The sequence below is a fragment of the Xyrauchen texanus genome, chromosome 42, assembly GCF_025860055.1.
Source record: "Xyrauchen texanus isolate HMW12.3.18 chromosome 42, RBS_HiC_50CHRs, whole genome shotgun sequence".
Taxonomy (NCBI): Eukaryota; Metazoa; Chordata; class Actinopteri; order Cypriniformes; family Catostomidae; genus Xyrauchen; species Xyrauchen texanus.
Window position 1 is genome coordinate 10,825,696 of NC_068317.1, and position 25,615 is coordinate 10,851,310.

At 39.5% G+C, this 25,615-nt stretch overlaps 1 protein-coding gene across 4 annotated transcripts in view; it reads left to right on the forward strand.

Moving 5' to 3' along the window:
* Nucleotides 1-25,615, forward strand: part of LOC127634921 (neuropilin-1a) — an 82,516-nt gene that overhangs the window by 42,722 nt on the left and 14,179 nt on the right. For all 4 annotated transcript variants that reach the window (XM_052114677.1, XM_052114676.1, XM_052114678.1 and 1 more), the window contains exons 6-10: nucleotides 3,618-3,784; nucleotides 14,829-14,984; nucleotides 20,153-20,297; nucleotides 23,794-24,125; nucleotides 25,207-25,351. In XM_052114677.1, coding sequence (XP_051970637.1) covers nucleotides 3,618-3,784; nucleotides 14,829-14,984; nucleotides 20,153-20,297; nucleotides 23,794-24,125; nucleotides 25,207-25,351 — 945 coding nt within the window. The remainder of the gene's footprint in view (nucleotides 1-3,617; nucleotides 3,785-14,828; nucleotides 14,985-20,152; nucleotides 20,298-23,793; nucleotides 24,126-25,206; nucleotides 25,352-25,615) is intronic.

Here is a 25,615-nt window from a genome sequence, read left to right on the forward strand (position 1 = left end):
AGCATCCCGTTGAGGCGCCACACCCATAAAATCCACAAGTCGGACAAGGGGTGCCAAATGCTGCTCCGTGCCTGAGACAACATGTTTGCTCTAACTGAAATATCCAAAGATGCCTTTTCCAGGAGAGAAACCAGAGTCGAAAACCATACTTGAGATGGCAAATATGGCGGCACTAACAGAAGCTTAACCCTATCCTCCTGAATCCTATTCAGAACTGCATGTAGTAGACTGATCAGTGGAAACACATAAAGATGTGCTCTCGGCCACTGATGCATCAGCAAATTGATGCCCAGTGGTGCCAGAGGCACATCTCGCTCAAAGCTAACATGTCCACTTCTGCTCTGCCGAACCTCCTCCAGATTTGTTCTATAATCTGAGGAAGTAATGTCCATTCTCCGGGTGTCAGACCCTGTCTGGACTGGAGATCTGCCCCCAAGTTCAACCGGCCTGGAACATGTATGGCACGTTGAGATAGTACATTGTCCCATGTCCACAGAAGAATGTGATGTGCCAGCCTTAGCATGACACAAGAGTGCACCCCTCGCTGGCAAATGATGTAGGACACCACCGTCCTGTTGTCGAACCGGATGAGGATATGACTGTCCTGAATCTCTGGAAGGGAAAACCTTAATGCCAGCAGAACCATGAGCATCTCCAGCCAGTTTATGTGACAATATTGCAGTTGGCCCATCCAGACTCCATAGGCTGGATGATCTTTGTGTACAACGCCCCAACCCATGGAGGTGGCGTCTGTTGTTATCACCTTGCAATGATAAACCAGTCCCAACAGGATGCCCAACATCAGAGGGTGGGTCCATTTCCATGGGAGCACAGTTAAGTAGCACCCACGCGTCACTCTGAAGGGATGAAGCGCATGCATCAGTAGTTGAAGTCCCTTTGTGGAGTTCATCCAGCACTGAAAATGTCTTGCATGCAACATGTCCAGGGGAATGACAGTGGACGCTGTGATCACGAACCCCAAAAGCCTGTGAAATGTTCTCTCTGGGAGAACATGTCCCATTCTAAACATCGCGATACACTGGAAAAGTGACAGAACACAAGCTGGAGACAGGTGCGACTGCATCGCCTGAAGGCCAGTTTCACACCTAGAAAAAGAGTCTGTCCCGATGGCAACAGGACGCTATTGTCTAGGTTTACACACAGCCCTAGATTGCTCAAATGGCTGAGAATGACATTTTGATGTTTGGCAGCCAAAGTCTCTGAGTGAGCTAACACAAACCAATCATCAAGATAATTCAAAAGGCGGATGCCTTGAAGCCTCAAGGGTGTCAGAGCTGCATCCATGCATTTTGTGAAAGTGCATGGTGCCAGTGCACATCTGAACAGAAGGACGGAAAATTAGTACGCTTTGCCCCAAAAGTGATGTTTCGTCACAATCTGAATTTGGAAATAAGCATCCTTCAAATGTATTGTCACAAACCAGTCCCCCGACTGTACTTGTGACATTATTGTTTCTGCATCAGCATTCTGAAATTACATTTCATTAGGGTTAGAGTTAGTGAAATTCGAACGTCTCAAATCCAGAATGGGATGCAAGCTGCCGTCTTTTTTCGGGACCGAAAACAAAAAGGGTTGTACTACATCTTCACTGTCCCGACTCAAGCTCAAGAATACTTACAGTTTGTTCTCAGCAGAGCCCCTATCAATTCACAGTCTATCAATTATTTATTGCTTCCATAAATTTACATTCTGTAGACTGCTTCCTTTGCCGTTCAACATGTTTACCATCATATTGTGCTTTGTAGGAAAGGGAGGAGAGGAAGAAAGGAAGGCTATAAGTCTTTATTCTCAGATAAATATCACAGATTTATGGTCTCAGCCAAGTGGGACCAAATAGTGACGGATACCAGATGTAATCAGACAAGAGACTTGTTCTGGTTGTTTTCAGTCATTGTTTTGAAGAATGAATGGGTGGAAAGTGGATAGATGACTTGAGGAGATAGAGAGATAAAACAAACCAGGAGACAATGAGTAATCAGGGTATGAACCATGTTAAGATTTAGTTGAGCTGCAAGTTTGAAGGGTAAAGGAGAGATACAAAAGAATGAGTGCAGCATGAGAGAATGAACAGTCATTGATTCCAGTATAGTTTGCTGTTAGCATGTTGCTACACTAACAATGTGATACTCTAACTAAAAAGCAAAACATAAAAATACATAGCATACACAAACACCTTAAAAAATACACACATTTAATTATAGTTTCTGGAAAAATACCATAGTTACTATATTTATTGTTAAGTCTTCTCATATAAAGCCATAATAAATTAAAATGGTATGACATTTAAATGTTGCAAGCTTTTAAAATCTGTCTGTCATTTTGTTCACTCTATTTTTTATGCATACCAAGTTAGAATTTCACTGTAGTAATAATAACTGTAATAACTATGGTAGTTTGGCAGAAACTATGTTTACCATGTTAAATTAAGGGTCAAATTTTAAATTTTTAGTAGTTTACAATACTTTTTTGTGTTGAATGAAACACAAATGATCTTGACTCTGTCTTCCATCGATTTTTTCCAGTTAGCTTGTCACGATGCATTCTTGGATTGCCTAATCGGAACAGGACATATGCAATGTTGCTTTAGACTTTGGCCAAACTTTGCTGCCTACTGTTTTGGAATGCCTATGATGCTTAGAAATGCTGTCTAGATAGGCAGCTTACTAGGTTTAGGAACAAGGGTAACATTGGCTCAGTGTAAGTTAAAAATCAATCTGAACAGCTCAAACTATGTTTATCTAATACAAATGCTTTCTCCATCTGCTTCATGTGTTTAGACCTGCGTATTTGGGCCATGCTTGGTCTCTGACCTGCATGTTCTGCTCCTTTCACTGTAAATATTAGTGATTGTGAACTCCTGCCTCTCCATGCATTTCCTTACTTTTAAATGGATGATATGTGTATGTGTATGTGATTGTGTTTGACCTCTCATAAATAAATTAGCATGTCTCCTGAGCCTGAACAATTCCCCATCCTTCACAGTGCCGTAGCGTCTGGATGAAGCATCTTAGGGGTCAAAGCATAATCTCTGCTTGTCTCAGACACACGACCAGCATGCCTCTGGACGACTGCCTAAAAAAAACATCACAAAACAATTAGCAATGCTCCTATCCTGGGTGGCATGACATAAGAAGTGATATACACCCCTCTTTTTTTGCCCCTGAAAACACAGACATGCTTGGGGCGTCTCTGTCATGCCATTCCTCCAAATGCTGACGTTTGCCTTCCCATGTGCAGTTTCAGCACCCAACTGGGAACCTTCCAAAGGCACTTTCTCTATGCACTTCATGACTTCTTGTTGCTGGACTTAAGAGCTTAAACTGAATGTTTTATGAACAAAGCTTTACATCTGAATGTGGTACACTTCCCAGCGTGCTTACATTAAATTGTTCATTTCTTGTATGGAGTGAGAGATCGAGGGAGGGAAAGGGAAAAAGGTTATGTTGGGTATGTTTTATTCTGGTGCCAAGAGATGTAAACTTGCGGTACTTTGTTGCTGAGTGGCCCATTCCCAGAGGAAAGCCTCAGTTTGGTTTTTTATTTATATAATGAAATGAAATTTTAGTAACTCCCCTCTCTCTCTTTCTCTAAAATAGACTTTGACTGCACTGAGCCCCTAGGTATGGAGACTGGTGAGATCCATTCAGACCAAATTGTGGCTTCATCCCAGTACAACCCCAACTGGTCTCCAGAACGTTCTAGACTCAACAACCACGAGAATGGCTGGACCCCTGCGGAGGACTCAAACAAAGAATGGATTCAGGTACTGCATGAATCTCACACTCATTCTCATGAATATAGATAGCGATCTATCATGAATTAATAATGGAGGAGAGATTTGTCCTTGGAAGAGAAAAGACCCTGCTGTGGTAGTTTTTTGAAGAATAGAGAAGCAAAATATACAAAAGAAAACCTTGAAATTCTGAAACTCACATGCACTTTGATAATTTTTGAGTTTGAAATTTTCTCCATCTAGAACCTTGGTAAAAACTTGAGTGGGCTGCCTTGTAGATGCTTTTGCCACTGGCTTGTTATTCTTTTTCAAAAACCAGCAGCATCTTCTGAATTTTGCCTATATTGTGGACAGCCATGGGATGTTGTTTAAAACCCAGTACCTGTATATTGGTTCACTCAGGCCTCAGTGATTGCAATCTCAACCAAAGTCTATGAGATGCATCTGCTAGTATCTAACATGGTTCTAATGTTCCAAAGACATTAATAAACCTGAAAATTGTTGTACAACAAGAATATGTCCACACACATAAGCAATGACATGTTCTAGGCAATGCAAGACTCCACAGATTACTGTATATGTCCAAGTCTATTTCAGTTGCGCAAATCTGTGAAAAACTGTTGGCAGCAGTCATAGTGTTGATTACACAAACATTGCAGAACCTCAACTAGCCTTTTCTGCATGTTAGGGCCTTTTCTGTGACCCTAACCCCTGGGGCACCCTCAAAACCCAGACTTGTTTTATAATCTTTGCCTTACTGGAAAGTTTGGGCCAAACAGCCCCCTCAAGAGGATAATAACAGATGTGACCCGTGGCCAAATATTTGCTAGGGAAGGTCTGTTAAGCAGATTTTGTTTTTTATTGCTATCAAAATATTGTCTCTGAGAGCCAGATTTCTAAATAAGAGCCTAATTGACTTAGTAGAAGGTGCCTCAGCTCAATAGAGAAGAAGAATCATGATTCATTCTTAGTTTCATAGTGGAAAAAACATGTATGCACTCTATAAGCACTCAGTATGCTTATAGATTACTGGTGTCTGTCAATATGGTATTGATTGAGACGTTTGCTCAGCACAATGAACTTTAATAACGCACCACAGCGATGTTCTTTGAAAGGCAGCTGATAATTGGTCTCCACTCATTTTACAGACCATCACTTCAACTGAAAGATTCTCATGTTATTCAGATTACATAAAATTTGTCATTGTTTGGCATACAGACTGTTTTGCAAATGCATTTAGCTTGTATCCAACCCAAGAGGTGTCTTCAAAAGGGAAACATTCTGCTTAGATCAAATGAGTTTCTTTAACTGATGGCCCAAAGAGCGAGAAAGAAAAATATCTCCTCTAGCACCCAAACCAATCGGTTCCACATCATTTCACAGTTGCCACTTCATATTTTATTCAGGATAATTAAGTAGACTTTGCAAATGTTCAGCCTCTTGGTTCGCTGAACTTGTTTAGTCATTTCTGATATTAATGAAACTCTAAATGACTTGCCTCCCACAGTGCAGTATTGAGCAGAAGAGAGCACATTTTTACAGCCGCTTGGAATTCTGCAAAAGAGTATTGATTGAAGGAAGGGTACTTTTTTCAGTAGGAGAAATTTCAGCAAATCAAACCGTATTCTGTTTCAGCCCTCATGTGCCCCTGTAAATCCCTTTCCGCCAATCACATGTCAAAGTTGAACCCCACACATCTGTTTCCAAGGGAACAAAGGCGGAATCCTGCTGGGGATGAATGATTTATAATTTGGAGACGTCCTGTGCTCTTTCTCTCTCGCGTGCCCAGCACTTGTGGAGGAGTTTAATTATAACAAGCGTTATTAAAAGAGTGGAATTCTTCATTTCGCTTTCATTAAGCAACTCAAGCCGCCACAACAATCGTTCTTCATCTAATGGCGCAGTCCACTTTGCACACACAACTCACTCACTTCAGTTTCCTTCAATGCATATTATCAGTTCATTATTAATTACATTTACACTCTCGAATGTAATATACAGCAGACACTTACGTATATTATTCATGGAAGCCTGGGTCTTCCTTATTAAAATGCCCTATTTCTTAACGATTTTTTTCACCCCGAACATGTAGAAAAAGCATTTGTTATGCATCATAATGCAGCCTAAAATTAGGTTCAGGGTCTAATGCTCCCAACTCCTGATAATAAGTCTAGGGACTAGGCTGAGCTAGGAAGCTAATGAAACATTTATCCTCCTCTTTGTCCATTTAAAGTGCTTTTTAACATGCTGACAAACAGACAGCTGTCCAGTAAAGCCTTTATCAGGCAAATGTTCCATTAAAATCAGCGTTAGAATCATTATGATCCACAAACCTACCAAACAACGTCAAACATTTGCATTTGTGCAATGGTGCTTTGAATACACAGCGATTCATTTATGCTTCTGCTGCATACGACTGTCCTGCTGTTAAGCCAAATTGTTTGATCAGGGCTTGATTCACAGAGACGTGAGGGCTTTTCTCCTAAACATTACAGAAGAGGATGTTTACCTTCATCTTGTTCATTAAAGTGCCTCTGACAAGAGGCAAGAGTGTTCAAAACAATAAGGGTGGTGTTTGCAAGTCTGGAACGGTAGAGTGCCAACCAGATTTGGTGACACCCGATTCAACAGGAAGCCGTCATCTTGACTGATGGAGGTGAGGAGGGAATGTGCCAGGGTCATAGATGGATACAATGATTAAGACATCACTCCACCCTCGTATTCTTGCCCATTGTGCCAATGCCTTGAGTCGCCGACCCATTTTGCTACAAAACAGGTCGGAATTCCAGGGCCATCAAGCAGGCGCTAATTGCAGACTTCCTCTGAGAAAAACATTCCTCTCTGGCTCGTGAGTGTTGGTTTATCTGGGAAGGTTGAACAGAGAGAGGGAAATGGTGAAAGAGAGGGAGAGTTAGGGGCAAAATGTCACTCACACTTGGCCATATCCTGTTTTCCTTTGCATGTAATCTACATATGTTGTCTATTAGCGATGGTCATCTAAATGCAGCTATGTCTGCTCACCATTGTTTTGCTTAGATTTTCTCTATCAATTAAAGGATTAGTTGGTACTATTTTGAGACGGGCGCTGTTCTACTGCCAGCTGGTGAGTAATTAGACAATGGGACTGTAATTAACATGAGAGTCTCTACTGACGAAGCCTGCAGAGCTGATGTCAAGCTAGGCCACCCTGCTAGCAACACACCTGCGTTAGGTACATTCTTCAGCGTTAGAATGTTTTAAGCCATCTTCATGGTGCCTACATGTAATTAATTTGAGGCATTTAGAAGAATCTTTCATACAAGTTTCAAGTAATCAAAATATGAATCCAGGTGTCCTTTACAATCATATGTAATGTTAAACTACTTTCTCCTATCCCAGCTTAATATGCAGAGACAACTATAAGTAAGCCATTTGTTGGTTGATTCCCCTAAAAGCTGTAAACACTGTGACTCTGTAGTGTTCTAAGTTCATTGCACTGTTTGGTTGAGCTTCCCAACCAGTCTGACCCAACAACATTGGCTCAACCAAAGACATGAGTTTGGTACAGGATCTGTTTGATGGACAAACTGAAAAAAAGGGAATTTAAACTTTTGCTTCAAATATTGTTTAATTATTATTTTTGCTATTCAATTTGGTTATGTTATGCACTTCAACTTTAAGCTCAAAGGCAACCTTAATCTCATTTGCAAGAGCAGTCCGTTGAGGCCAGAAATATAGGATTTCTACAAGATTCATGTCAGAGGAACTCAGCTTACTTTTTTTTATGGTATATGGCCTCTAATACCAGCAAAACATGACAGTTGACCTCTGAGCCCGACTCATCCTAGGCATATTATAGAATTATCAGTGGACTGCATAATATAGCTTTAAAGACAACATGAAACTGCGAAAAAATACATTTTACTTGCACAATGTGACATATTTCCACAATAATTGTTATCACATTTTTTCATTGAGAATTGATTGGATAGTAACAAAACAATGGTCTCTACATGACAGGTGGTTGGTGGTGAGGGCTTAAAAATCGCAGGGCTTTTTTCCAATAGTTATTTCAGAAGCAGAGCAAGTTAAAAAGGCAAACATAATTTTTTTTTATCTGGGAATAACATGCACAATGAATCATTTACAATGAGACCAGAAACATGTATTAAGAAAGTAAATAAACATCAAGTTTAAAAGTGATTTTTTTTTAAAAGTAGGTTGAGTCCATCTTACCTGACTATGGCAAAATTATTTTAAAGAGTGGTATTTTTTGCATATTAGTCCCACTTACATACCCTACCCCCATTAGATTTGCTGGGGTCATCTCTCACTGACAATGAAGTAGATGATCACCACTCAGGCACATGTGCTTAATTTTTGAAAAATGTGTGTTGGGGGCTAGCTAATTCCACCAGGTAAATTGGGTGATGAATGGGAGGTCTTCGAGGAGCCTATAGATCTCTCAGCTGGCAGTAATGCAATTTTCATGAAAATGTGAATTAATTATACCTGTGGTTAATGGAATTTTAGAGGAGCTTTCGGAGCAACCAGGTGTCGTGGGATGGGATGGTGGGAGGAAGCCACGGGTTGATGGATGAAGTAGAACTTTGCCCTTCGAAACCTGTCGTCCCACATTTGTGTTTGCTTTGACTCGGCAGTCGCGCATCTGTCTGCTCAACATCTTAGTTCCTCTCCTAACTTGCACCAGATGGAGTTTGAGCCTTAGATACACAAGAGCAGTTGTGGTTTTAATGAGTGACCAATGTGTGTATTTTTGTAGTCCGCTAATATGATAGACAAGGTTGAAAGAGAAAACAGAATGAAAAATTTAATTCAAGAATTCTATTCAATGGTCTCTTCTTGTAAAGACTAGAACATTTAGCAATTAAGAACTAAAACTGACAAAAGATTTTTGAAAAATCAGAAAAACTTTTGTGGTCATGTAAATGCATTAAATAGCTTTCATTTATGTGTAAGGCCATCAACAGCATAAGAATAAACTGATCCACACAGGAAGATTTTGCCCATTACCCCAATATCATTTTGCATGTTTGCATCTTTACAGGCTTTATCATTTACCATCTTATGCAATGCATGCATGTGTTACGTGAATGCCTCTTCACGGTTTGACGTAAAAACAGAGAATAACGTGATTATTTCAAATGTCAAGTAAACGTGGATTTTTTGCTTTATCTGATTTTTAAATAAGCTGATTTTTGGGAGCAATCAGCGTATTGGTGTGCATGTAAACATACTCATTGTGTAATTTCTCCGCCACTAGTGTCACTACATGGGATTGCAAAAATAAGTTCTTTTCAAATAGGTTGAACATTACCGAATGTTTAATTGGCCAGGCAAACAGTCAAAACAGCCACGGAACCATATTATAAGTGCAAGCTGTTTTACAAAACCACCAGACATGTTTGACGCTTATGTATTTCAACACAATTAGCATGAGAAGCTTCAGCGAGTATTTAGTGGGGTTTAGGAGGATTAAAGGCAGACCAACGCAAGGCAAGAATTGTTCCTTCCACACACACACACACACACACACACACACACACACAGGCACACAAGCTCTAATGTAATAAAACACACTCTTTTTAAATTGAATTAGCTCTACAATATCTAAGCTAAGGTCCATATTTCACAGATGGACTCTGAGCAAATTGAACAGATTTGAACATACCAAGACTTTCCCTTGACATAAATTTGAAAACTTTAAAACCACAAGCAAGACTTGAGTTGTGCCAGCAAAGTAAAATAACAAATATGATTTTTATTAAATTTAATTTAGATTGCATCGTTCTACATTGGACAGATGTGAAATCATGTGTTGTATTTGTGTATTGAGTGACATTTTTCCAGGCTCACCCTCTTACATAACCCCCAACATCCAAAAATGTAAAAAAAAAAAAAATCTAATAATTAAATAAATAAATTGAAGAATAGAAAATGGGAACTTGTTTTGCAGAGTCAGCATGGCTTGAGAACACTGTCCTCAAGGGACACAGATTACAGTTTAGACTCTTTCTCACAGCAGTTACAGCAGCCTTCAAACTGGACTGATATAAGCTGCTATGCAACTTCAGATGGCCTGGTTTTCCTCAAATGGTTAAAAAAAAAAATCATCATAAATTATAGCAAGGCTACTCAACTTCGGAAAGGTCGGGTGCCGTAAAGTTGGATCCCTGTACCCTTGAGGGCTGCACTCTTAATTTGTATGAATATTTATATATATAGAAACACTTACTCTTACTTAAAGTTCATTTACTCACCTTCATGCATCCCAGATGTGTATAACATTCTTTCTTCTACTGAAGAAAAATCATGATGATGTTGAAAAAATATCTCAGCTCTGTGGATAAGAGACCATTGTTTGTCATTGGCTTTTTTTACTATAAATCTCCACTTTCACTTTCAGATGTGAGCACATGTGCCTACAGATGTGAAAGTGAAAGTGGAGATTTTTAGTAGAAAAATGACTTAAATATTGATCTATTTCTTACCCACACCTATCATATCTTTTCTAAAGACATAGATTTAACCACCTGAGCCATATGGATTACTTTTTTGCTGCCTTTATGTGCTTTTTCAAACTTCAAAGTTCCAGACACTATTCACTTTCATTGTTTGGACCAACCGAGCTGAAATATTCTTCTAAAAATCTTAATTTGCATTCTGAAGAAGAAAGGAAGTCATATACATATAGGATGGCATGAGGGTGAGTAAATAATGAGAGGATTTTTATTTTTGGGTGAACTATCCCTTTTAGTAATTATTTTAAATATAAGGGTTGTAATAGATTGATTTTCTTATATAGATCAGTTTTGTTGTCACTGTGATTGCCAACTAACAAACACCATGAGTGTTCAACATCACATACACCAGAGATGTGTTCATAAAAGAAGCAATATATCCAAAATTAGCACCAAAAGATTTGTTCACACCCCTTAGCATTTTGTGCCAAAGTAGATAACTAAAAAGCATTTGCGTAAAGGCGTCTAAACACCGTCACTGCAGGAAAAACTGTTATTTTTTTCTTGTAAATAGTGTTGTCATGATGAGTACATACTGTATATCTGTTTAAGAGATTGGACAGATTTGTGTCGTGTTGAGTAATTGAGATTGCGAGCGTGCATGTTTGATTGACAGACCGTGTGTGAGCGCACATGTACTGTATATGAACGCGCGGGCAGACCGCCCGCTGCTCTCAGAACATCGGCTATGCTCAGATATTAATTGTTGTTTTTATATATTTATTTGTACCCGCTTGCAGTTGAATTCCCTCTCTAGTGTGACTCAGCAATTTTGAAAACTAACGTAAATCCTCATGAAAATGGACACCTCCAATTCATACAAATTTGATAGGCTGCTGATAAATATATTTCTGATGATGATATCATAACGCGTCCGCAAAAGATCGCTCGAGGGCCGCATGCAGCCCACGGCCACATGTTGAGTAGCGCTGAGTTATAGATTCCATCATTGTTTTTGTATGTGTGGTCAAGATATTTCAGATCAGATGCCCACAGCCAGCAAAACATTTCTTGTTTCCTTATAGGGAAGAATGAAACACTTTTGGAAAGCTTTTTTTTTTCTTCTGGAGCCAGAAAATGGAGTCTGTCAACAAGGAAATTCCCATGAGGAAGTGGGGCTTTCCCATAGTCTCCTGTTTCTACTGTATTACTTTACAACCAATCAAGGATGATTTGGGTTTTAAGTCAGAAGGGTCAACACCTTGTATATTTATTGTACTTGGGCTATATTGTCCTATAAATGGAAGTTGATGCATAATGTGTCCATTAACTTTGTTTTTGTCAACATCAAGATTTAAGGCGATTTAAGAATTTTATCTAACAACTTAAGTGTGCTTTGGAACCTTTTTCCCTACCAATGACCAGCTTCCATATATTTTGGTACTTTTGAGCAGACTGGATAATTGTTTTTTGTCATATCAAGATTTAAGATTATTCACCTTTTTGCCTTTACTACAGGGGTCTTCAACAATTTTTGGTCCAAGGACCCCTTGGTGGGTAGAGAGAGAGACGGATCTGGGACCCCTGTTACATACTGTATTAAATTGAGTGTTGCATTTTATGCCTATAAGATATTGTTGTATATACATACATTATGATGTTTATATTGCAGAGCAATTAAAATAATAATTAAATAATGTACAGCAGAGTAGATAGATAGATAGATAGATAGATAGATAGATAGATAGATAGATAGATAGATAGATAGATAGATAGATAGATAGATGTGTTGAATCGTGATGAGCTTGGACGCTTGAATGGTTTGTTCTACTGCGCGTTTCTGCTGACTAGCTCAGTTTCGTCACACTTTAATAGAGTTTAGCATTCTAATCAGTTCATAACTAAATACACAAGATGTGCAAATATGAGCCAGGATTAAAAAGAAAGAGGAAGATTTAGTATGCAGGTGCGAGGAACATGTTTATTTATTAAAATACACACACTTATCTCTATCGCTCGTGTGTGAGTGATTATTACAAGTGCCAATGGTGGATCAAATAATTTGCGGACCCCCTGCAGTTCAACCACGGATCCCCTGAAGGAGAATAAATATTCCAAGTATAAATATTAGGCTCTCAATTAATATGGTACTAAAGATGTATACATAATAATGATACAGTAATTAGCAAATACTGTTTAAAATGATTTTATATGTAGTAGCATGACACTTCACAGAAAATGTAAACTTTCTTAAAGCAAATACCCAAATACAAAGCATTACAATGGTGAAATGCTCTACGTGCTGAATGAAATGTTCACTTTCTTCTTCAATCTCTTATTGCTCCAGTTTCTCTTAGCCTATATTCTTGCTCTGTGTGTGTCTGAAACTGAAAGTCATTAATAAATCATGAGGCCCTCAGTGCTGATCTGTGATCAGCTGGTGTGAGTGAAACTGATCCAAAATGTCGCTTCTCCAGCCAAGCTTTCCGATCTCAGATCTCTGGCTGCTCTACAACTCTCTTATCTTGCTGCCATGTATATTTCAGCATGTCCAAAGAATCAGAGCTTGCACATGTCCACGAGTCTTTAGGAAATAAAAGCTTATTTTTCAAGATTAGTAGACTGCGTGTGGATTTAGTTTTACATATGGCACACAATAAGAAACAGAGTGACAGTTTGCAATTAGCTCTTGCCACCTCACTAATTAAGATTGTGAATAGATAAATCAGTATGTCCAATTTTGTTGCAACATAATGAGGAAAGTCGGCATGTTGTTTCCGAACATTCCAATATCCTCAAATCTGCCCCATTCCAAGTAACTGATTAGTAGACAATCTCCAATCAGACATTTCTGCATCGGTGCAAGTGGGTTTACCTTCTCCTGTTGCACGACTGATGTGTAGGTTGAACTTGAATCTAGATCATAACAGCTACAGTATATTCTACAATTTTACAATCTGCCATTTTGAAGAGATTTAGAGCAGTGGTTCTCAAACAATGAATTTCTAATGGGGCCTCAAGATGGCTTAATTGTATACAGTATACAGTATATATGTTATTGTGACAGGGCAGAGGGCGGGGCCGGGTTGTGATTCTACACACCCAATCCCTTATCAGGCTAATCAAGCCTCTGAGAGGGATAAAGGGCGACTGCGGACGGTGGTGCGACAGAGAGAGATCGTTTAGCTGACCGTCGTGTGTTTATGTTTGTGTCTTTTTGGTTCAGTTTACCATTAAACTATTATTTAGATTGTCAAGCCGGTTCTTGCCTCCTCCTTTCCTGGGTTTCGGCACCAGTGTAAAGGGAACAATGGAAAGGAGGAGGCGAGATACGGCTTAATCACAACCCGGCCCTGCCCTCCGCCCTGTCACAGTTATATTAAAATATTAATGGCATTCTTTTGGTCATTCTTTACCCTGTACTGATTTCCAGAATTATTCCATGTTTTCCACTCTTGGTCTGAGTGTAATGTAATAAATTGGAAAATTATCCATTCCAAATTAGCAATCTATAAAATTAGGTGTCACTCCAAGTTTAGAAATAGTCCTGAAAGTAAACTGTGAGACAGGTAAAGCAAAAGAGAATGGAGTCATTGTTCTAACAGGAGGTCCATTAGGCTTTCTACAAACTACACACCTACAGAAAAAAAATTATTGTTCAAAGGTTGCTCTTTTTTTTTTTCTTTCTTTCTTTCTTTTTTTTTTATATTCTCAGAAGGTTTCTTTAGGAGATATACAAATATAAACAATTGATAGAATTGTTGACATATGTTTAAAGTATAGAGCTATCAAATTAATGTGCATTGCATAGAAAAAAAAAACATTTAAACTTGGGAAGAATTTGATGAGAAATGTTTGAGTTCACATTAAAATCTCTGACTTGATTGCACAATTTGGTATCTTGCTAAATCTAAGCAGAGTTGGTGAGATCACCTCTGAAGCTCTTGATGATGCATATGAGATTACTAGTGTCTTTTTCTCTGGATTCAATCGGAGAACCAGGAGACTTAAGCAAAAGTCTCTATTTGTTCTCCATTTAATCTCAATATTGTTTGGAGAAACAATTGGGCTATTAAAGAAACCTCATGTGATTTTCTTTTCCCTCCCAGTCATGGATTTGAAATGAATCTGGCAATTCCAAAATCTGTCCACATATGTACACAAAATGTGTTCTCTTCCAGTAACTCCTGTTCATTCTCTCCATTCCTCTCTCTCCTGACTGCTTCTGACATACTGTACACTCACTGCAGGCTCACGGGAATGACATCAGAGCTCATGATTTCTTTATGAAGCATTCATTTTTCAATGCAGCACACATATGAATTCCCGTTTCCTTTTCATATGATTTTCTTACAGACACCAGGGCAATGAAGTTAGATATCCGCCCTCATCCAATAAGCTCTTGCCTCCCGTTCAGGAAATGAAATCGTCACATCAACTATACTTTATTAAATTGGGATTCATTAAAATTAATCTTTCATTCTAATACTCACCTAGGGTCTTATGAGCTTAGTATATGACAACCGATAAGCCACTTTTAAAGTGATACTCCCATGGTTATGAGTAAAATATAGGCTTAGTAATATAAGTAATATGGTTCTTTTTCTCTGCAGGTTGATCTCGGGTTCCTGCGCTTCGTCTCAGGAATCGGCACACAGGGAGCGATCTCTCAAGAGACCGGGAAGAAGTACTATGTGAAGTCCTACAAGGTGGATGTGAGCTCAAACGGGGAAGACTGGATCACTATTAAGGATGGCCCTAAACAGAAGGTGAATTATTTGCTTCTTTTCATGGCTTTTTCTGAAAGCGCAAATGTTTCTATTGTAGTTCAGCTTAATATTCAGTACAACTACAGTACATCCAAAATTTGTCTTATGTTTTTAGGAAGTCGATATTATTTTTGAGTCTCAAACAGTGAAAATTCAATGCAGTGTGTTTTAATGGGAAACAGTGGACAATTACAAATAATTTACACTTAGCGGTTGAGGTTTCTGAACATTTAAAGGAATGTTCAAGGTTTAATAATAATAAAAATTCATGGCATGTTAAAACAACCAAAAATGTTGTTCACAGTAATGCACTTACATTGGAAGTTTATGGGGTAAGGAAAAATACACACCATTTCAAAAGTATAGCCACAAGACTTAAATCATTATACATGTAAACATGAGACTAGTATGACTAAATAATTTACTAACATCCCCTATGCAAAGTTATAGCCATTCTTTCAACTCATTTCTTAATCATTCAGAAATAAATCTGCTTAAACATCGTCTTGCCACTAAAAAGACAATTAAGAAAACTTTACAGCTCAAATAAAACACATTTTTGTACAGGAGTATTAATATAAGTGTTTTAACCTAAATACATTTTGAACATTTCTGCTTTTAAACCTTCTAAAATGCCTTGTCCCATAGACGTCCATTATAAGTATATCACTGTAAACAGTCTGAGGTGCAAGTCTAAATTATTGACTGATTATCAAAATCACACACATTTTTCTTTCTTTTTTGAACCTGGAAAAATATTATAAACAGTTTGTGATGAGGAGGTGGGCGGGGCCGGGCCGTGAGTGTGCACGACCAGCCCCCAATAGGGCTAATCAGCCGAGGAAAGGGATAAAGCCGAGCCGGATGCGGCAGTTCAGGAGAGAGAGAGCCACAAGCAGCTACCATGTGTGTTTATGTTTGTGTCTTTTTAAGTTTTCATTAAACATTATTTGGACTGTTCAGCTGGTTACCACCTCATCGTTGCCCATTTTAAACCCTGTTACATTGATCCTAAACCCGGGAAGGAGAAGGGATGCCCTGTCGTGTAGTTCTCGCTACTGCCGTATGCCCAAAAGGGCAGCTGCGGCTGTCTGACGGGGGACGGAGAGTCGCTGCAGGCCACTTGGATGCGGAGGAAAGGCCAACATCCGCAAGGGGAGGAGGGGCTCTCTGCAGAACTCAAGAGGGGTGCTTTCCATCCACCAGGGATCAGAGGACTCGCTCCGGTCCACCAGGGGAGGAGCAGCTGCCGTCCGCCAGAGGGTGGAAGAGTGATCGAAGACCAGGCAACGGTGTGTCTGGGAACTGGCGAGCAATTTTTTTTTTGCATTGTCACTTAGCCTTGCCCTTGCCTCTTTTCTCTCCCCTTGTCTCCCTCCAAGTCTCGAAAGGCGGGGAAAGCCTGCCGGCAGGCATGGCCAGAAGGGCAACATCCCCCCTCTGAAAGGAGGTTCCCCGTAAACTTTCTTAATATTCACCGGTCTGAGGTAAAGGAGTGAGGAGTGTAACGAGGAGGTGGGCGGAGTGGGGTGGGGCCTTGAGTGTGCACGGCAGGCCCCCAATCAGGCTAATCAGCTGAAGAGAGGGATAGGCCGTGCTGGATGCAGTAGTTTGGGAGCGAGAGAGAGCCACACACAGCTGCTGTGTGTGTGTGTGTGTGTGTGTGTGTTTATGTTTGTGTCTTTTAAGATTTCATTAAACACTCTTTTGACTGTTCAGCTGGTTCCTACCCCCTCCTTGCCCATTTAAAACCTGTTACACAGTTCAATATTTTACATATAACAATGAGATAGTTTTAGAAAGTCCTCGAAGGATCTCAGGTTTAATTTTGTACAGCTCTGTTTCCACTAAATGCAAAAGAAGACTTTTTTCCCCAGCTTAACATAGGAGAGATCCAAACGTTTCCAGAGCTCCCTGGCAGGAAGCGTTGTAAACATCTCCTTGTATTGTAGAGCTGTACAGTACCTTCATTACACCAATCCATGCTCCAGCTCCAGTCGGGAATGCCATGCTCATGTGTTTTGCAGGGGCTGTGTTTCTCCGACTCCATTATGAGCCTAGTGTGGTATGCTAATCTGCCTTCTTATAAGAGTGAATTTGCAAACTCTGTAACAAGAGACCAACTGCACAAATCCAAAGCAACCACAGTAGTCGGACTGATATTCTTTTTATTTTTTCCTTTAAAGAATGATGTCAACATTTGTGGTAGGGCTTTTTTTCTTAAGGGATGAAAGGAAAGAACAAAGGAATGAATAAACAGAGAGTGGCAAATGGAGAGGGTGAGAGAGGGAGGATTTCTGGGAGGTTTAGAGGGTTTTAACAGCTGGTTGGTTGCACTCGAGCCCAAGACAGATTGAATGAAGGGCAAGGAAACGGTGATCGATTTGCCATCAGGTGTGCTATCTGTAATGTCTCCCTCAACATGGAACAGTTAACTACATTCTTGGGCATCAGGCACATTCAAATATTCAACAGCAGGTTTGAGGGATTTTAGGATTTTATTAAGCAGATTTTCTACCCAAATGATCCTAATTCTCATTACCATAAAGCAAAAAAATAAATAATTGCATTCTCATTATTGTAATGTGGAAATTATCCAGTACAGATAGATGGCAGCTTTGCAGATCCTTGCCATTCTAGCTGTCAGTTTGTCCAGATACTCAGGTGACATTTCACCCCACTCTTCCAGTAGCACTTGCCATAGATGTAGCTTGTTGGGCACTTCTCATGCACCTTTCAGTCTAGCTGATCCCACAAAAGCTCATTGGAGTTAAGATCCATAACACTCTTTTCCAATTATCTGTTGTCCAATGTCTGTGTTTCTTTGCCCACTCTAACATTTTTCTTTTTGTTTTTCTGTTTCAAAATTTTCTTTTTCTTTGCAATTATTCCCATAAGGCCATTTTTACCTAATATTGACCTTAAGACATGCTAGTCTATTGCATAATGTGGGAACTCAAAAACAAGCACAAAGACAATGTTAAGCTTCATTTAATAAACCAAATAGCTTTCAACTGTGTTTGATATAATGGAAAGTGATTTTCTAGTACCAAATTAGCAATTTAGCATGATTACTCAAGGATAAAGTGTTGGAGTGATGGCTGCTGGAAGTTGGGCCTGTCTAGATTTGATCAAAATAGTGATGTGCTGTTTTTTACATCAATAATATCCTGACTATACTTTGTGATCAGTTGAATGCCACTTTGGCTAATTAAAGTACCAATTTCCTTCTGAAACAGCTAAATCTGTACATTATTCCAAACTTTTGGCCATCATTGTATATACAGCATATATATATATATATATACTTAGCCGCAGCTCTTGGATTTAAAGTCTAGGCCTTTAGTGCGATTCATGCCATTAAGAAAACACAGTTTCACAGTGAATGAGACACCGTATGCCTCATTCATGTATCATACATCACGTTGCAGTCAACTAATAATACCAATAGACAATTTAAAACACGTCCATGCACGAAAGCCAGAACCAAGGAGGTCTAATACCAAGAAAAATCTCTAATAATATTTACAATTATAATTACAGTATGCTTGCTATTCATTTTTTTTTCATCAGGGTACACAGTTACGTGGACATTTTCTTTTTGTTTTTTTCATTTTCATCTTCTAATGATGCTGAACGTTCCAATGATGTCATACAATGCTGTCTAGTTAGGCAGCTCAATAGGTTTCAAGACACAGCCAGTGTGTGAAGTTTATGATTTTACTATTTTGTGAGTGCAAGCAAAGATATTCATATGTGTGTTTAGATGTACACTATGTCTGCTGTGCACACTCTAACAATGCAAGTTTTGAAATAGACCTGTCAAGCTAAGCAAGCCAATTAGACTCTTATGTGTGTGTGGGCATGTATGACCATACACACATTCATGCCTCAGAGAGAATGTGAGCTTAAATATACCCAGAGGCCCAATTTCTCTGCCAGCCCTCGACTAAAGTACACTGTTCTCTTTTTAGAGCTTGCATTTTAAAGGTGCGGAGCCTTGTTTCTGTCTGTTCGGCTCTAAAGTGCTTTTGTGAGGTAAGGGCCCATTTGCAGACTGCTGAAACAGCAGTTCGGTTGCGTGGTTGTTGCACATAGGAAAGCCTTTTTACTACTTAGAGCAGTAGAGCAAAGCACTGGCGTGACATTTAAAGATAGCGGATGGCTCATGGTGTGTCTCCCTCCTAGACACTCATGTTTGACAAGAAGTGCCCAGGGACACGGTTAGCTGTATGGATTCGGGGATAGATGGATGGCTGTATGCCCTGTCTGGAGCTTAGTAACACTTTGATTTCCTGTACAGCTTACAGTTTGACCTGGTCTAGTCTGGAATCGTGCTAAATGTACTGCAGCTAAAGCAGCTAATCCAATCCAAATTTTCAGCCAGAACTGTCTTTTTATAAAAGATGTCAAATGAGAACAAGACATATGAGGATCTGTTACCAGGTCAAAAGTTTTGGAAACTAATGGATGCCCTCCAACTGACGGTTGGGAATCTGATGGATTTGCATTTGACCATTTTAAAGCAATGCAGACAATGCATTCAAATAAATGATGGTGCCAGCAGGTGCAATTTGTTCTAGGTGAATTTACCATAGTGAGAGAATAAAAGTGAGATGAAGAAGGGAGATCTGAAAGAGAGAACCTTCAACGTGATCTTAAAATGCCATGGTTGTCCTTTATATAGTGGCCTGTGAAACTAGATTTGCTATGAAAAACAAGAGGGAGTTTTGAGCTCAATCTTGCTTCTAGTTCTTGTTACTTTGACACAACTGTACCCTCTAGTGAGAGAAAACATGTGCTAGATGTCATCAATAATCTGCACCCATGAACATAACACTATGTCATTCATGGCTATGCCTGCCACGTTTTCATACAGCAACAACAAGGACCATTGTATAATAGAAGTGTCCAAAACATTTAGTGCTAGTTTTAACCCAGACACTAACATCACAAAGTGGCTTTTGTGTTGCTGCACAGTGGCTCCAAAGATAATTCAATTCACAATTATGTTGTCACTTTAAAAGATGCTGATCTAAATACATTCCTGTCATTTATCTTTGTTTCTGGGGCAGAGCGTTAGGTGAGTCTCAGTCTTCAAAGGTCTGTCCTCTGGTTCCCTAAACAAACAGTGTGAATAATTTATGTGTTTGTTCTTCACTCGCCAGATTTTCCAAGGGAACACCAACCCTACAGATGTGGCAAAAGCCATGCTCCCCAAGCCCACGTTGACAAGATACCTCCGGATCAGACCCTACGCCTGGGAGTCTGGCATCGCTCTCCGCTTTGAGATGTATGGATGCAAAATCTCAGGTTGGTTCCTAAGAAATCTGTATCTTTTCTGTCATTCTAGGCCTTAAATCATACAAACTTTGTATTGGCTTGGTGTTTTCTGGCTCAACTGGGATTGGTCAAAAATGTTGTTTAGAAGTGGAGATTTAATTCAGATTTGTTGAAACGTTCCATGCAGAAGCCTTGTTTTGTCAACACATCACTTCATCATAATCTCTCAATTAGATGGTTTACGTTTCACGTACTTTGGAGGCAGGCATACAGAGAAGTGTTTATTCATGCTGCTGAAAGCTTTGTGCGAGCTGTGTGTGTTCATTTTATTTTTATTTTCAAGAGTCGAGGAGCTATCGTATTATAGACAAGTGTTCACGTCAATGAATAAGACTGTGTATTCATGTTACACCATGTTTGGATGTACTTAATTCAAAATGAATGCCATGCACAGCAGGCGAAGCTGTTACTCCGACCTCTACGTCTACTCTAATTCTGCCTCTATACCCTCCTCCCTTGAGCCTTAACCTCTCCACATCTCACACACATACACAAATGCACATATTACTCCCACTACTGCACATGCAGAGATATACTCCCTCCAGCCGCAGTCAGCTCCATCTGGCCAAGGCCTAATTTGCATACTCATCTGCATGTTCTGGCATGCTCCACCCTCCACCGAGCTTTGATTGCACAGGCTTTCCTATCATTTCCTTGTATGTGTAAGATGAGGGTATGCCTGTTTGCCATCATGCATCGTCTATCAGCTTTATGTTCAACATGCATAAGGGGCTTATTTTTAGTGTCAGTGTGTATACACAGATTTAGCACTGGTTGTATATTTGCGTGCGAGTGTGTGCATGCGGTTCACCACAGTTCTGGAGCGCAGCTGTTGCAGTCATGTTTTGAACGGGTGAACAGACCGCATTCTAAACACATCACAAGAACAGAGGCCTTTTAGTGACATCATCAGTGTGTATCGGGCTCTCTTATGATGATGTGGCCAAGCTGGGCAGCTGATTGGAGAAAAATTCCCCCAATAGTTCCACCCACAAAATGCTGTGACATTACATGGTTTTTGGACATGGTACGGTGCTTCTAAGATATGTTTCATGGTTATACCGTGTTTTTTAGATATGTACCATGGTGATCGAATTTGGACATGTACTCTGGTAATTCAATGTTTTTTGGACAAGTACTATCGTAGTAGTGTAGTATTCTTTGAAGTATCTTAAAGCAGCATATAAACCTGTTTTTACAACTTTGGGCAATTTAATGTCCCAGGTGTTGATTTTTATTAAAGCTAATAGATAAAAAAAAATTTGAATAATAATATTTTATATATATATATATATATATATATATATATATATGTGTATATATATATATATATATATATATATATATGTATACTAAAATATCCTGTGATGCAAGTACCGTATATATACTGTCGGACACTGTTAGTTGACAAATTAAAAAAGTGTACTAAAAGTGCCCAGTTGAAGAAACACCCTTAAATACCATGGTATATGAATAATCAATGTACCATGATCATGTATCAAAGTACCCCATATAATAATATTCCTGGGTACCACGTTTTTAGCACTGTACCAGATAGTGACACTGCCTAAAGTAGAGGAGGACAGCTGGCAGTTAGGATGTGGTCTTCAACAGAGTTCAGGTCTGATAGGCTTTCCACAACCACACAGCCATTAATAAACTTCCTTTCACTGTTTGTAAATAAAAACATCTGTGTGTGTGGCCATCCAGCCTCTTTGTGCAGACCAACTCAACAGATAACCACGTAATGAATGCAATCAGGTCCACCCTACGGGTGTGTCTCCAGGGTCTACCACACCCGGAGCTTCTGCCAAGCATCCCCAAATGCCATCTGATATCCATAAACAGGTCCTGATGACAGTGGATGCCAATGGATTAAAAATAAATCTTGATTTACTTCCAAACTTTGAAATCCAACCACCTCGGTGCAGATCTTTTTCATCAAGGCCATTCCTGAAACAACTTCGGGTTTTTATCAGAAATGATGCACAATCTTCCAAATTGGGCAGGGTAAGAGAAACCCAACCGAGTCCGTACACCCACAAACAAACAATGGAAAAATCAAAAACACACAAGTTTGTTGTTTTAGGAGCCTGGAACTCACATTTTGACCATTGAAGGGGTCACAGACAAGTACTCTTTCCGTTCCAAAACGGCAGAGGATGTTCCCTCCATCACTACAAAATAAGTGTTGTCAATGAAAACTCTGTTTTGTTGGTTTTCAAGGGACATTAGGTCCACCTTTGACAGGTCCAAGATTGTCTCTGACGCTTTCCAGCTCCACGGGTGCTGATCGTAGATTACAGTACCACTGGCAGGTCACGAATTACAAAGTTCCAAAGCTGAAGAAGGTACGAGTGTCATGACAGGCAAAACATAGGCAGCCAGTCGATTGGTGCTACATATCTGATAACTTCACTCAAACTCAACCTGCATTTGCAGAAATGAAGCAAAGCGTGGAAAATCATGTTATCAACGCTGGAAAAAGAAAGGGGGCTTGGAGTAATGAAGATAGATTACAAGGTGGATGAAAGGGTGGGAATGGTAGGTCTGAAAGAGATTAATAAAAAAGCAGTCAGAAACTAAACAAAAGGAAGGTAGGAGAGGAAAAGGATGAAGTATAAAACGAGACACTGTTCAGAAATGAAAGGAAGTGCACTTGAGAGGGGGTTTAATTAGATTCACAAGCTTGAGGAAAAGACATGTAGAAAAGTTAAAGTCAATGGTGCAATGAAGATGGAGAGTGAGAGAAAGAAAGGTTTTTATCTTTTCTGTCCACTTCATCTGTCTTACCTGTGCAATGAATGTCTTTCTCTTTCTTTGTTCAGCTACTTTATGCCCTGTGGCCTCTTTAAGGTTGTTGTAAGACGTGACTTTTACCACGGTTATCTTTTAACATAATTTATATCTTCTCTTTTCACCCTCAGTCTTATCCTTGAACATCTGATCTAATCTCTCACAGACAATTCCCTCAACAATTATTGTTCAAGTCTTTCTCATTCTTTGTTTCCATGTGACTAGTATTGCATAGTTAGACACTTGTTTAAACATTCTGGTTCGCAATGCAGCTTATTAATGTTTATAACCATCCACTTGCATGGCGAAATTTTGCAGGGATGAGCGTATGAGAAGCATGTGTAAAACCCACATGTGCTATGTATGAAGGACCGCCCACACAGAGGTCACTGCCAAACCAAGCAACTTGCTATTGAACAGTACTGCAAATTATTTGAGATGAGTGTATTTAGTCCACGGAATTTCACAGTTTAAGGGTGAATGTGACTAAGCATTAAGTGCCTTAAACAGTACTCAAAAATGATTTAATACTCCAAAGCACTCATTGTTTATGCATCGAACATACTGTGGCCACACCATATTAAGCTGATACTGTTAAATTGGTGACAAATAATGGTAAATTTGTTAGACAACAGTCTAAACTTTACACTCTCTCGCTGTCTCTCATCAGAATACCCATGTTTAGGAATGTTGGGAATGGTCTCAGGCCTCATCACAGATGCCCAGATCACAGTTTCCTCCCATACTGAGCGTACCTGGGTGTCGGAAAATGCACGTCTTCTGACCAGCCGCTCAGGATGGACATTGTTGCCGCAGCCGCAACCCTATGTGGATGAGTGGCTGCAAGTCGATCTGGGTGAGGAGAAGCTGGTTAAAGGCTTGATCATCCAGGGAGGCAAACATCGTGATAATAAGGTCTTTATGAAAAAGTTTCGGCTGGGTTACAGCAGCAATGGAGTCGAGTGGAAAATGGAGATGGATGCCACAGGCAACAAGCCCAAGGTAGGATATAGGGAAGCTGAAAATTGGCCTGTTATTTATGGATTAACCTGGTATTTATGACCAGATCAGCTCTGGTTTCTTTAGCCTGACATAGTTTAAGACTTTAGTTTAAGGAAGCTAACAATGGACATATAATGTATCCTTCCCCAAGCATTTAGAGAACAATAGAAATTACACTAATGCTGTGTGCGTAACATTAGTGAAACGTCCCAAATACATTAAACATACTACCACTAACCTTTGTAAGCCTGTGCTTCAAAGCGGAGGGATCGTCTTGGGGGTTTATTTTGCAATAATTAACACCTGACTGCGTATTATCCCACTTACTTGATTAATTAAGGTAAATTTGGCTCTTTTTTTTTAAAGATTTACTTATTTACCCAAATCCATTCTACATGATGAAATTAGAGATACCACATGAAATTATTAATCTTTTACTATAGCACAGAGCATATGTACCTTGTCTCTTATCAAAGGCTAGATATCACTTCCAGATGGCCCAATGTCTGATTTCAAAATCCTTATATTCTCTTCTTAACATCTTGAACTTAAAGGACAAGAAGAGACATTAGCGCTGATGGTCATAAATGCTCTTTCTTGAATGCCCTGTCTTGTTCTGTAACTTTGTTACCTCTGGCAAGTGTCTTTTCATCTTTTTTGTGTCTCTGTCTCCTGTGGTACCTTGTGTCTGGGTAGGAATACTTTAGAAGTGTGAAGTTAAAGCCTGATGCTTTTGAAGGGCTGGGTATCCTGCCGTTGTAGACTGCAGTGTATGCCTGCAGCCTTTCTTTTTGCACTAGTTCAGCTGTATGCTGTCAGAAATAAAATTGAAGGTTTTCTTGTCTCTAGTGCTTTGTTGAATTAGGAATAGAGTAGCATCCAAGTTAAGAGAAGTATATGCTGTTCACCTTCTCGCTCGCTCTCTTTCATTAAAGCTAGATTATTTATTTCTGTGGCAAAGTAACTTTGGAATAATCTTAATAAAGTTTTCCCCTTTATATTTTACCATTCTCTCTCAGTTCTCTCTCTCTCTATGCTTGACTGCTAACTACTGCCTCTCTACTGTCGTTGTTCTTGGCAGATTTTTGAGGGGAATTTGAACTATGACACACCAGCATTGAGGACGGTGGAGCCCAAATTAACCCGCTTTGTTAGGGTGTACCCAGAAAGAGCAACTCCTGCTGGAATGGGACTTAGACTGGAACTCCTGGGCTGTGAAATGGAAGGTAAGTTGAAAATTCATATACACATTTTTCAATTTCACGTTTCTTCTGAATCATTAGAAGCATCTGGTCTCAAGGTGACTTTTAGTGGATATATTACGTGAGTTGCCATCAAGCACACAAGTGTCCTAGCTAGCAGAATAATCACAGGTGGAGTTCATCAGATTAGCTATGAACACAATCCACAAAGTTTGACAACAAGAAAATGTCTAAATACCTTTAGTCATTTTGAAGTGTAAGCTATATCATTTGTTTCATCATTTAAAA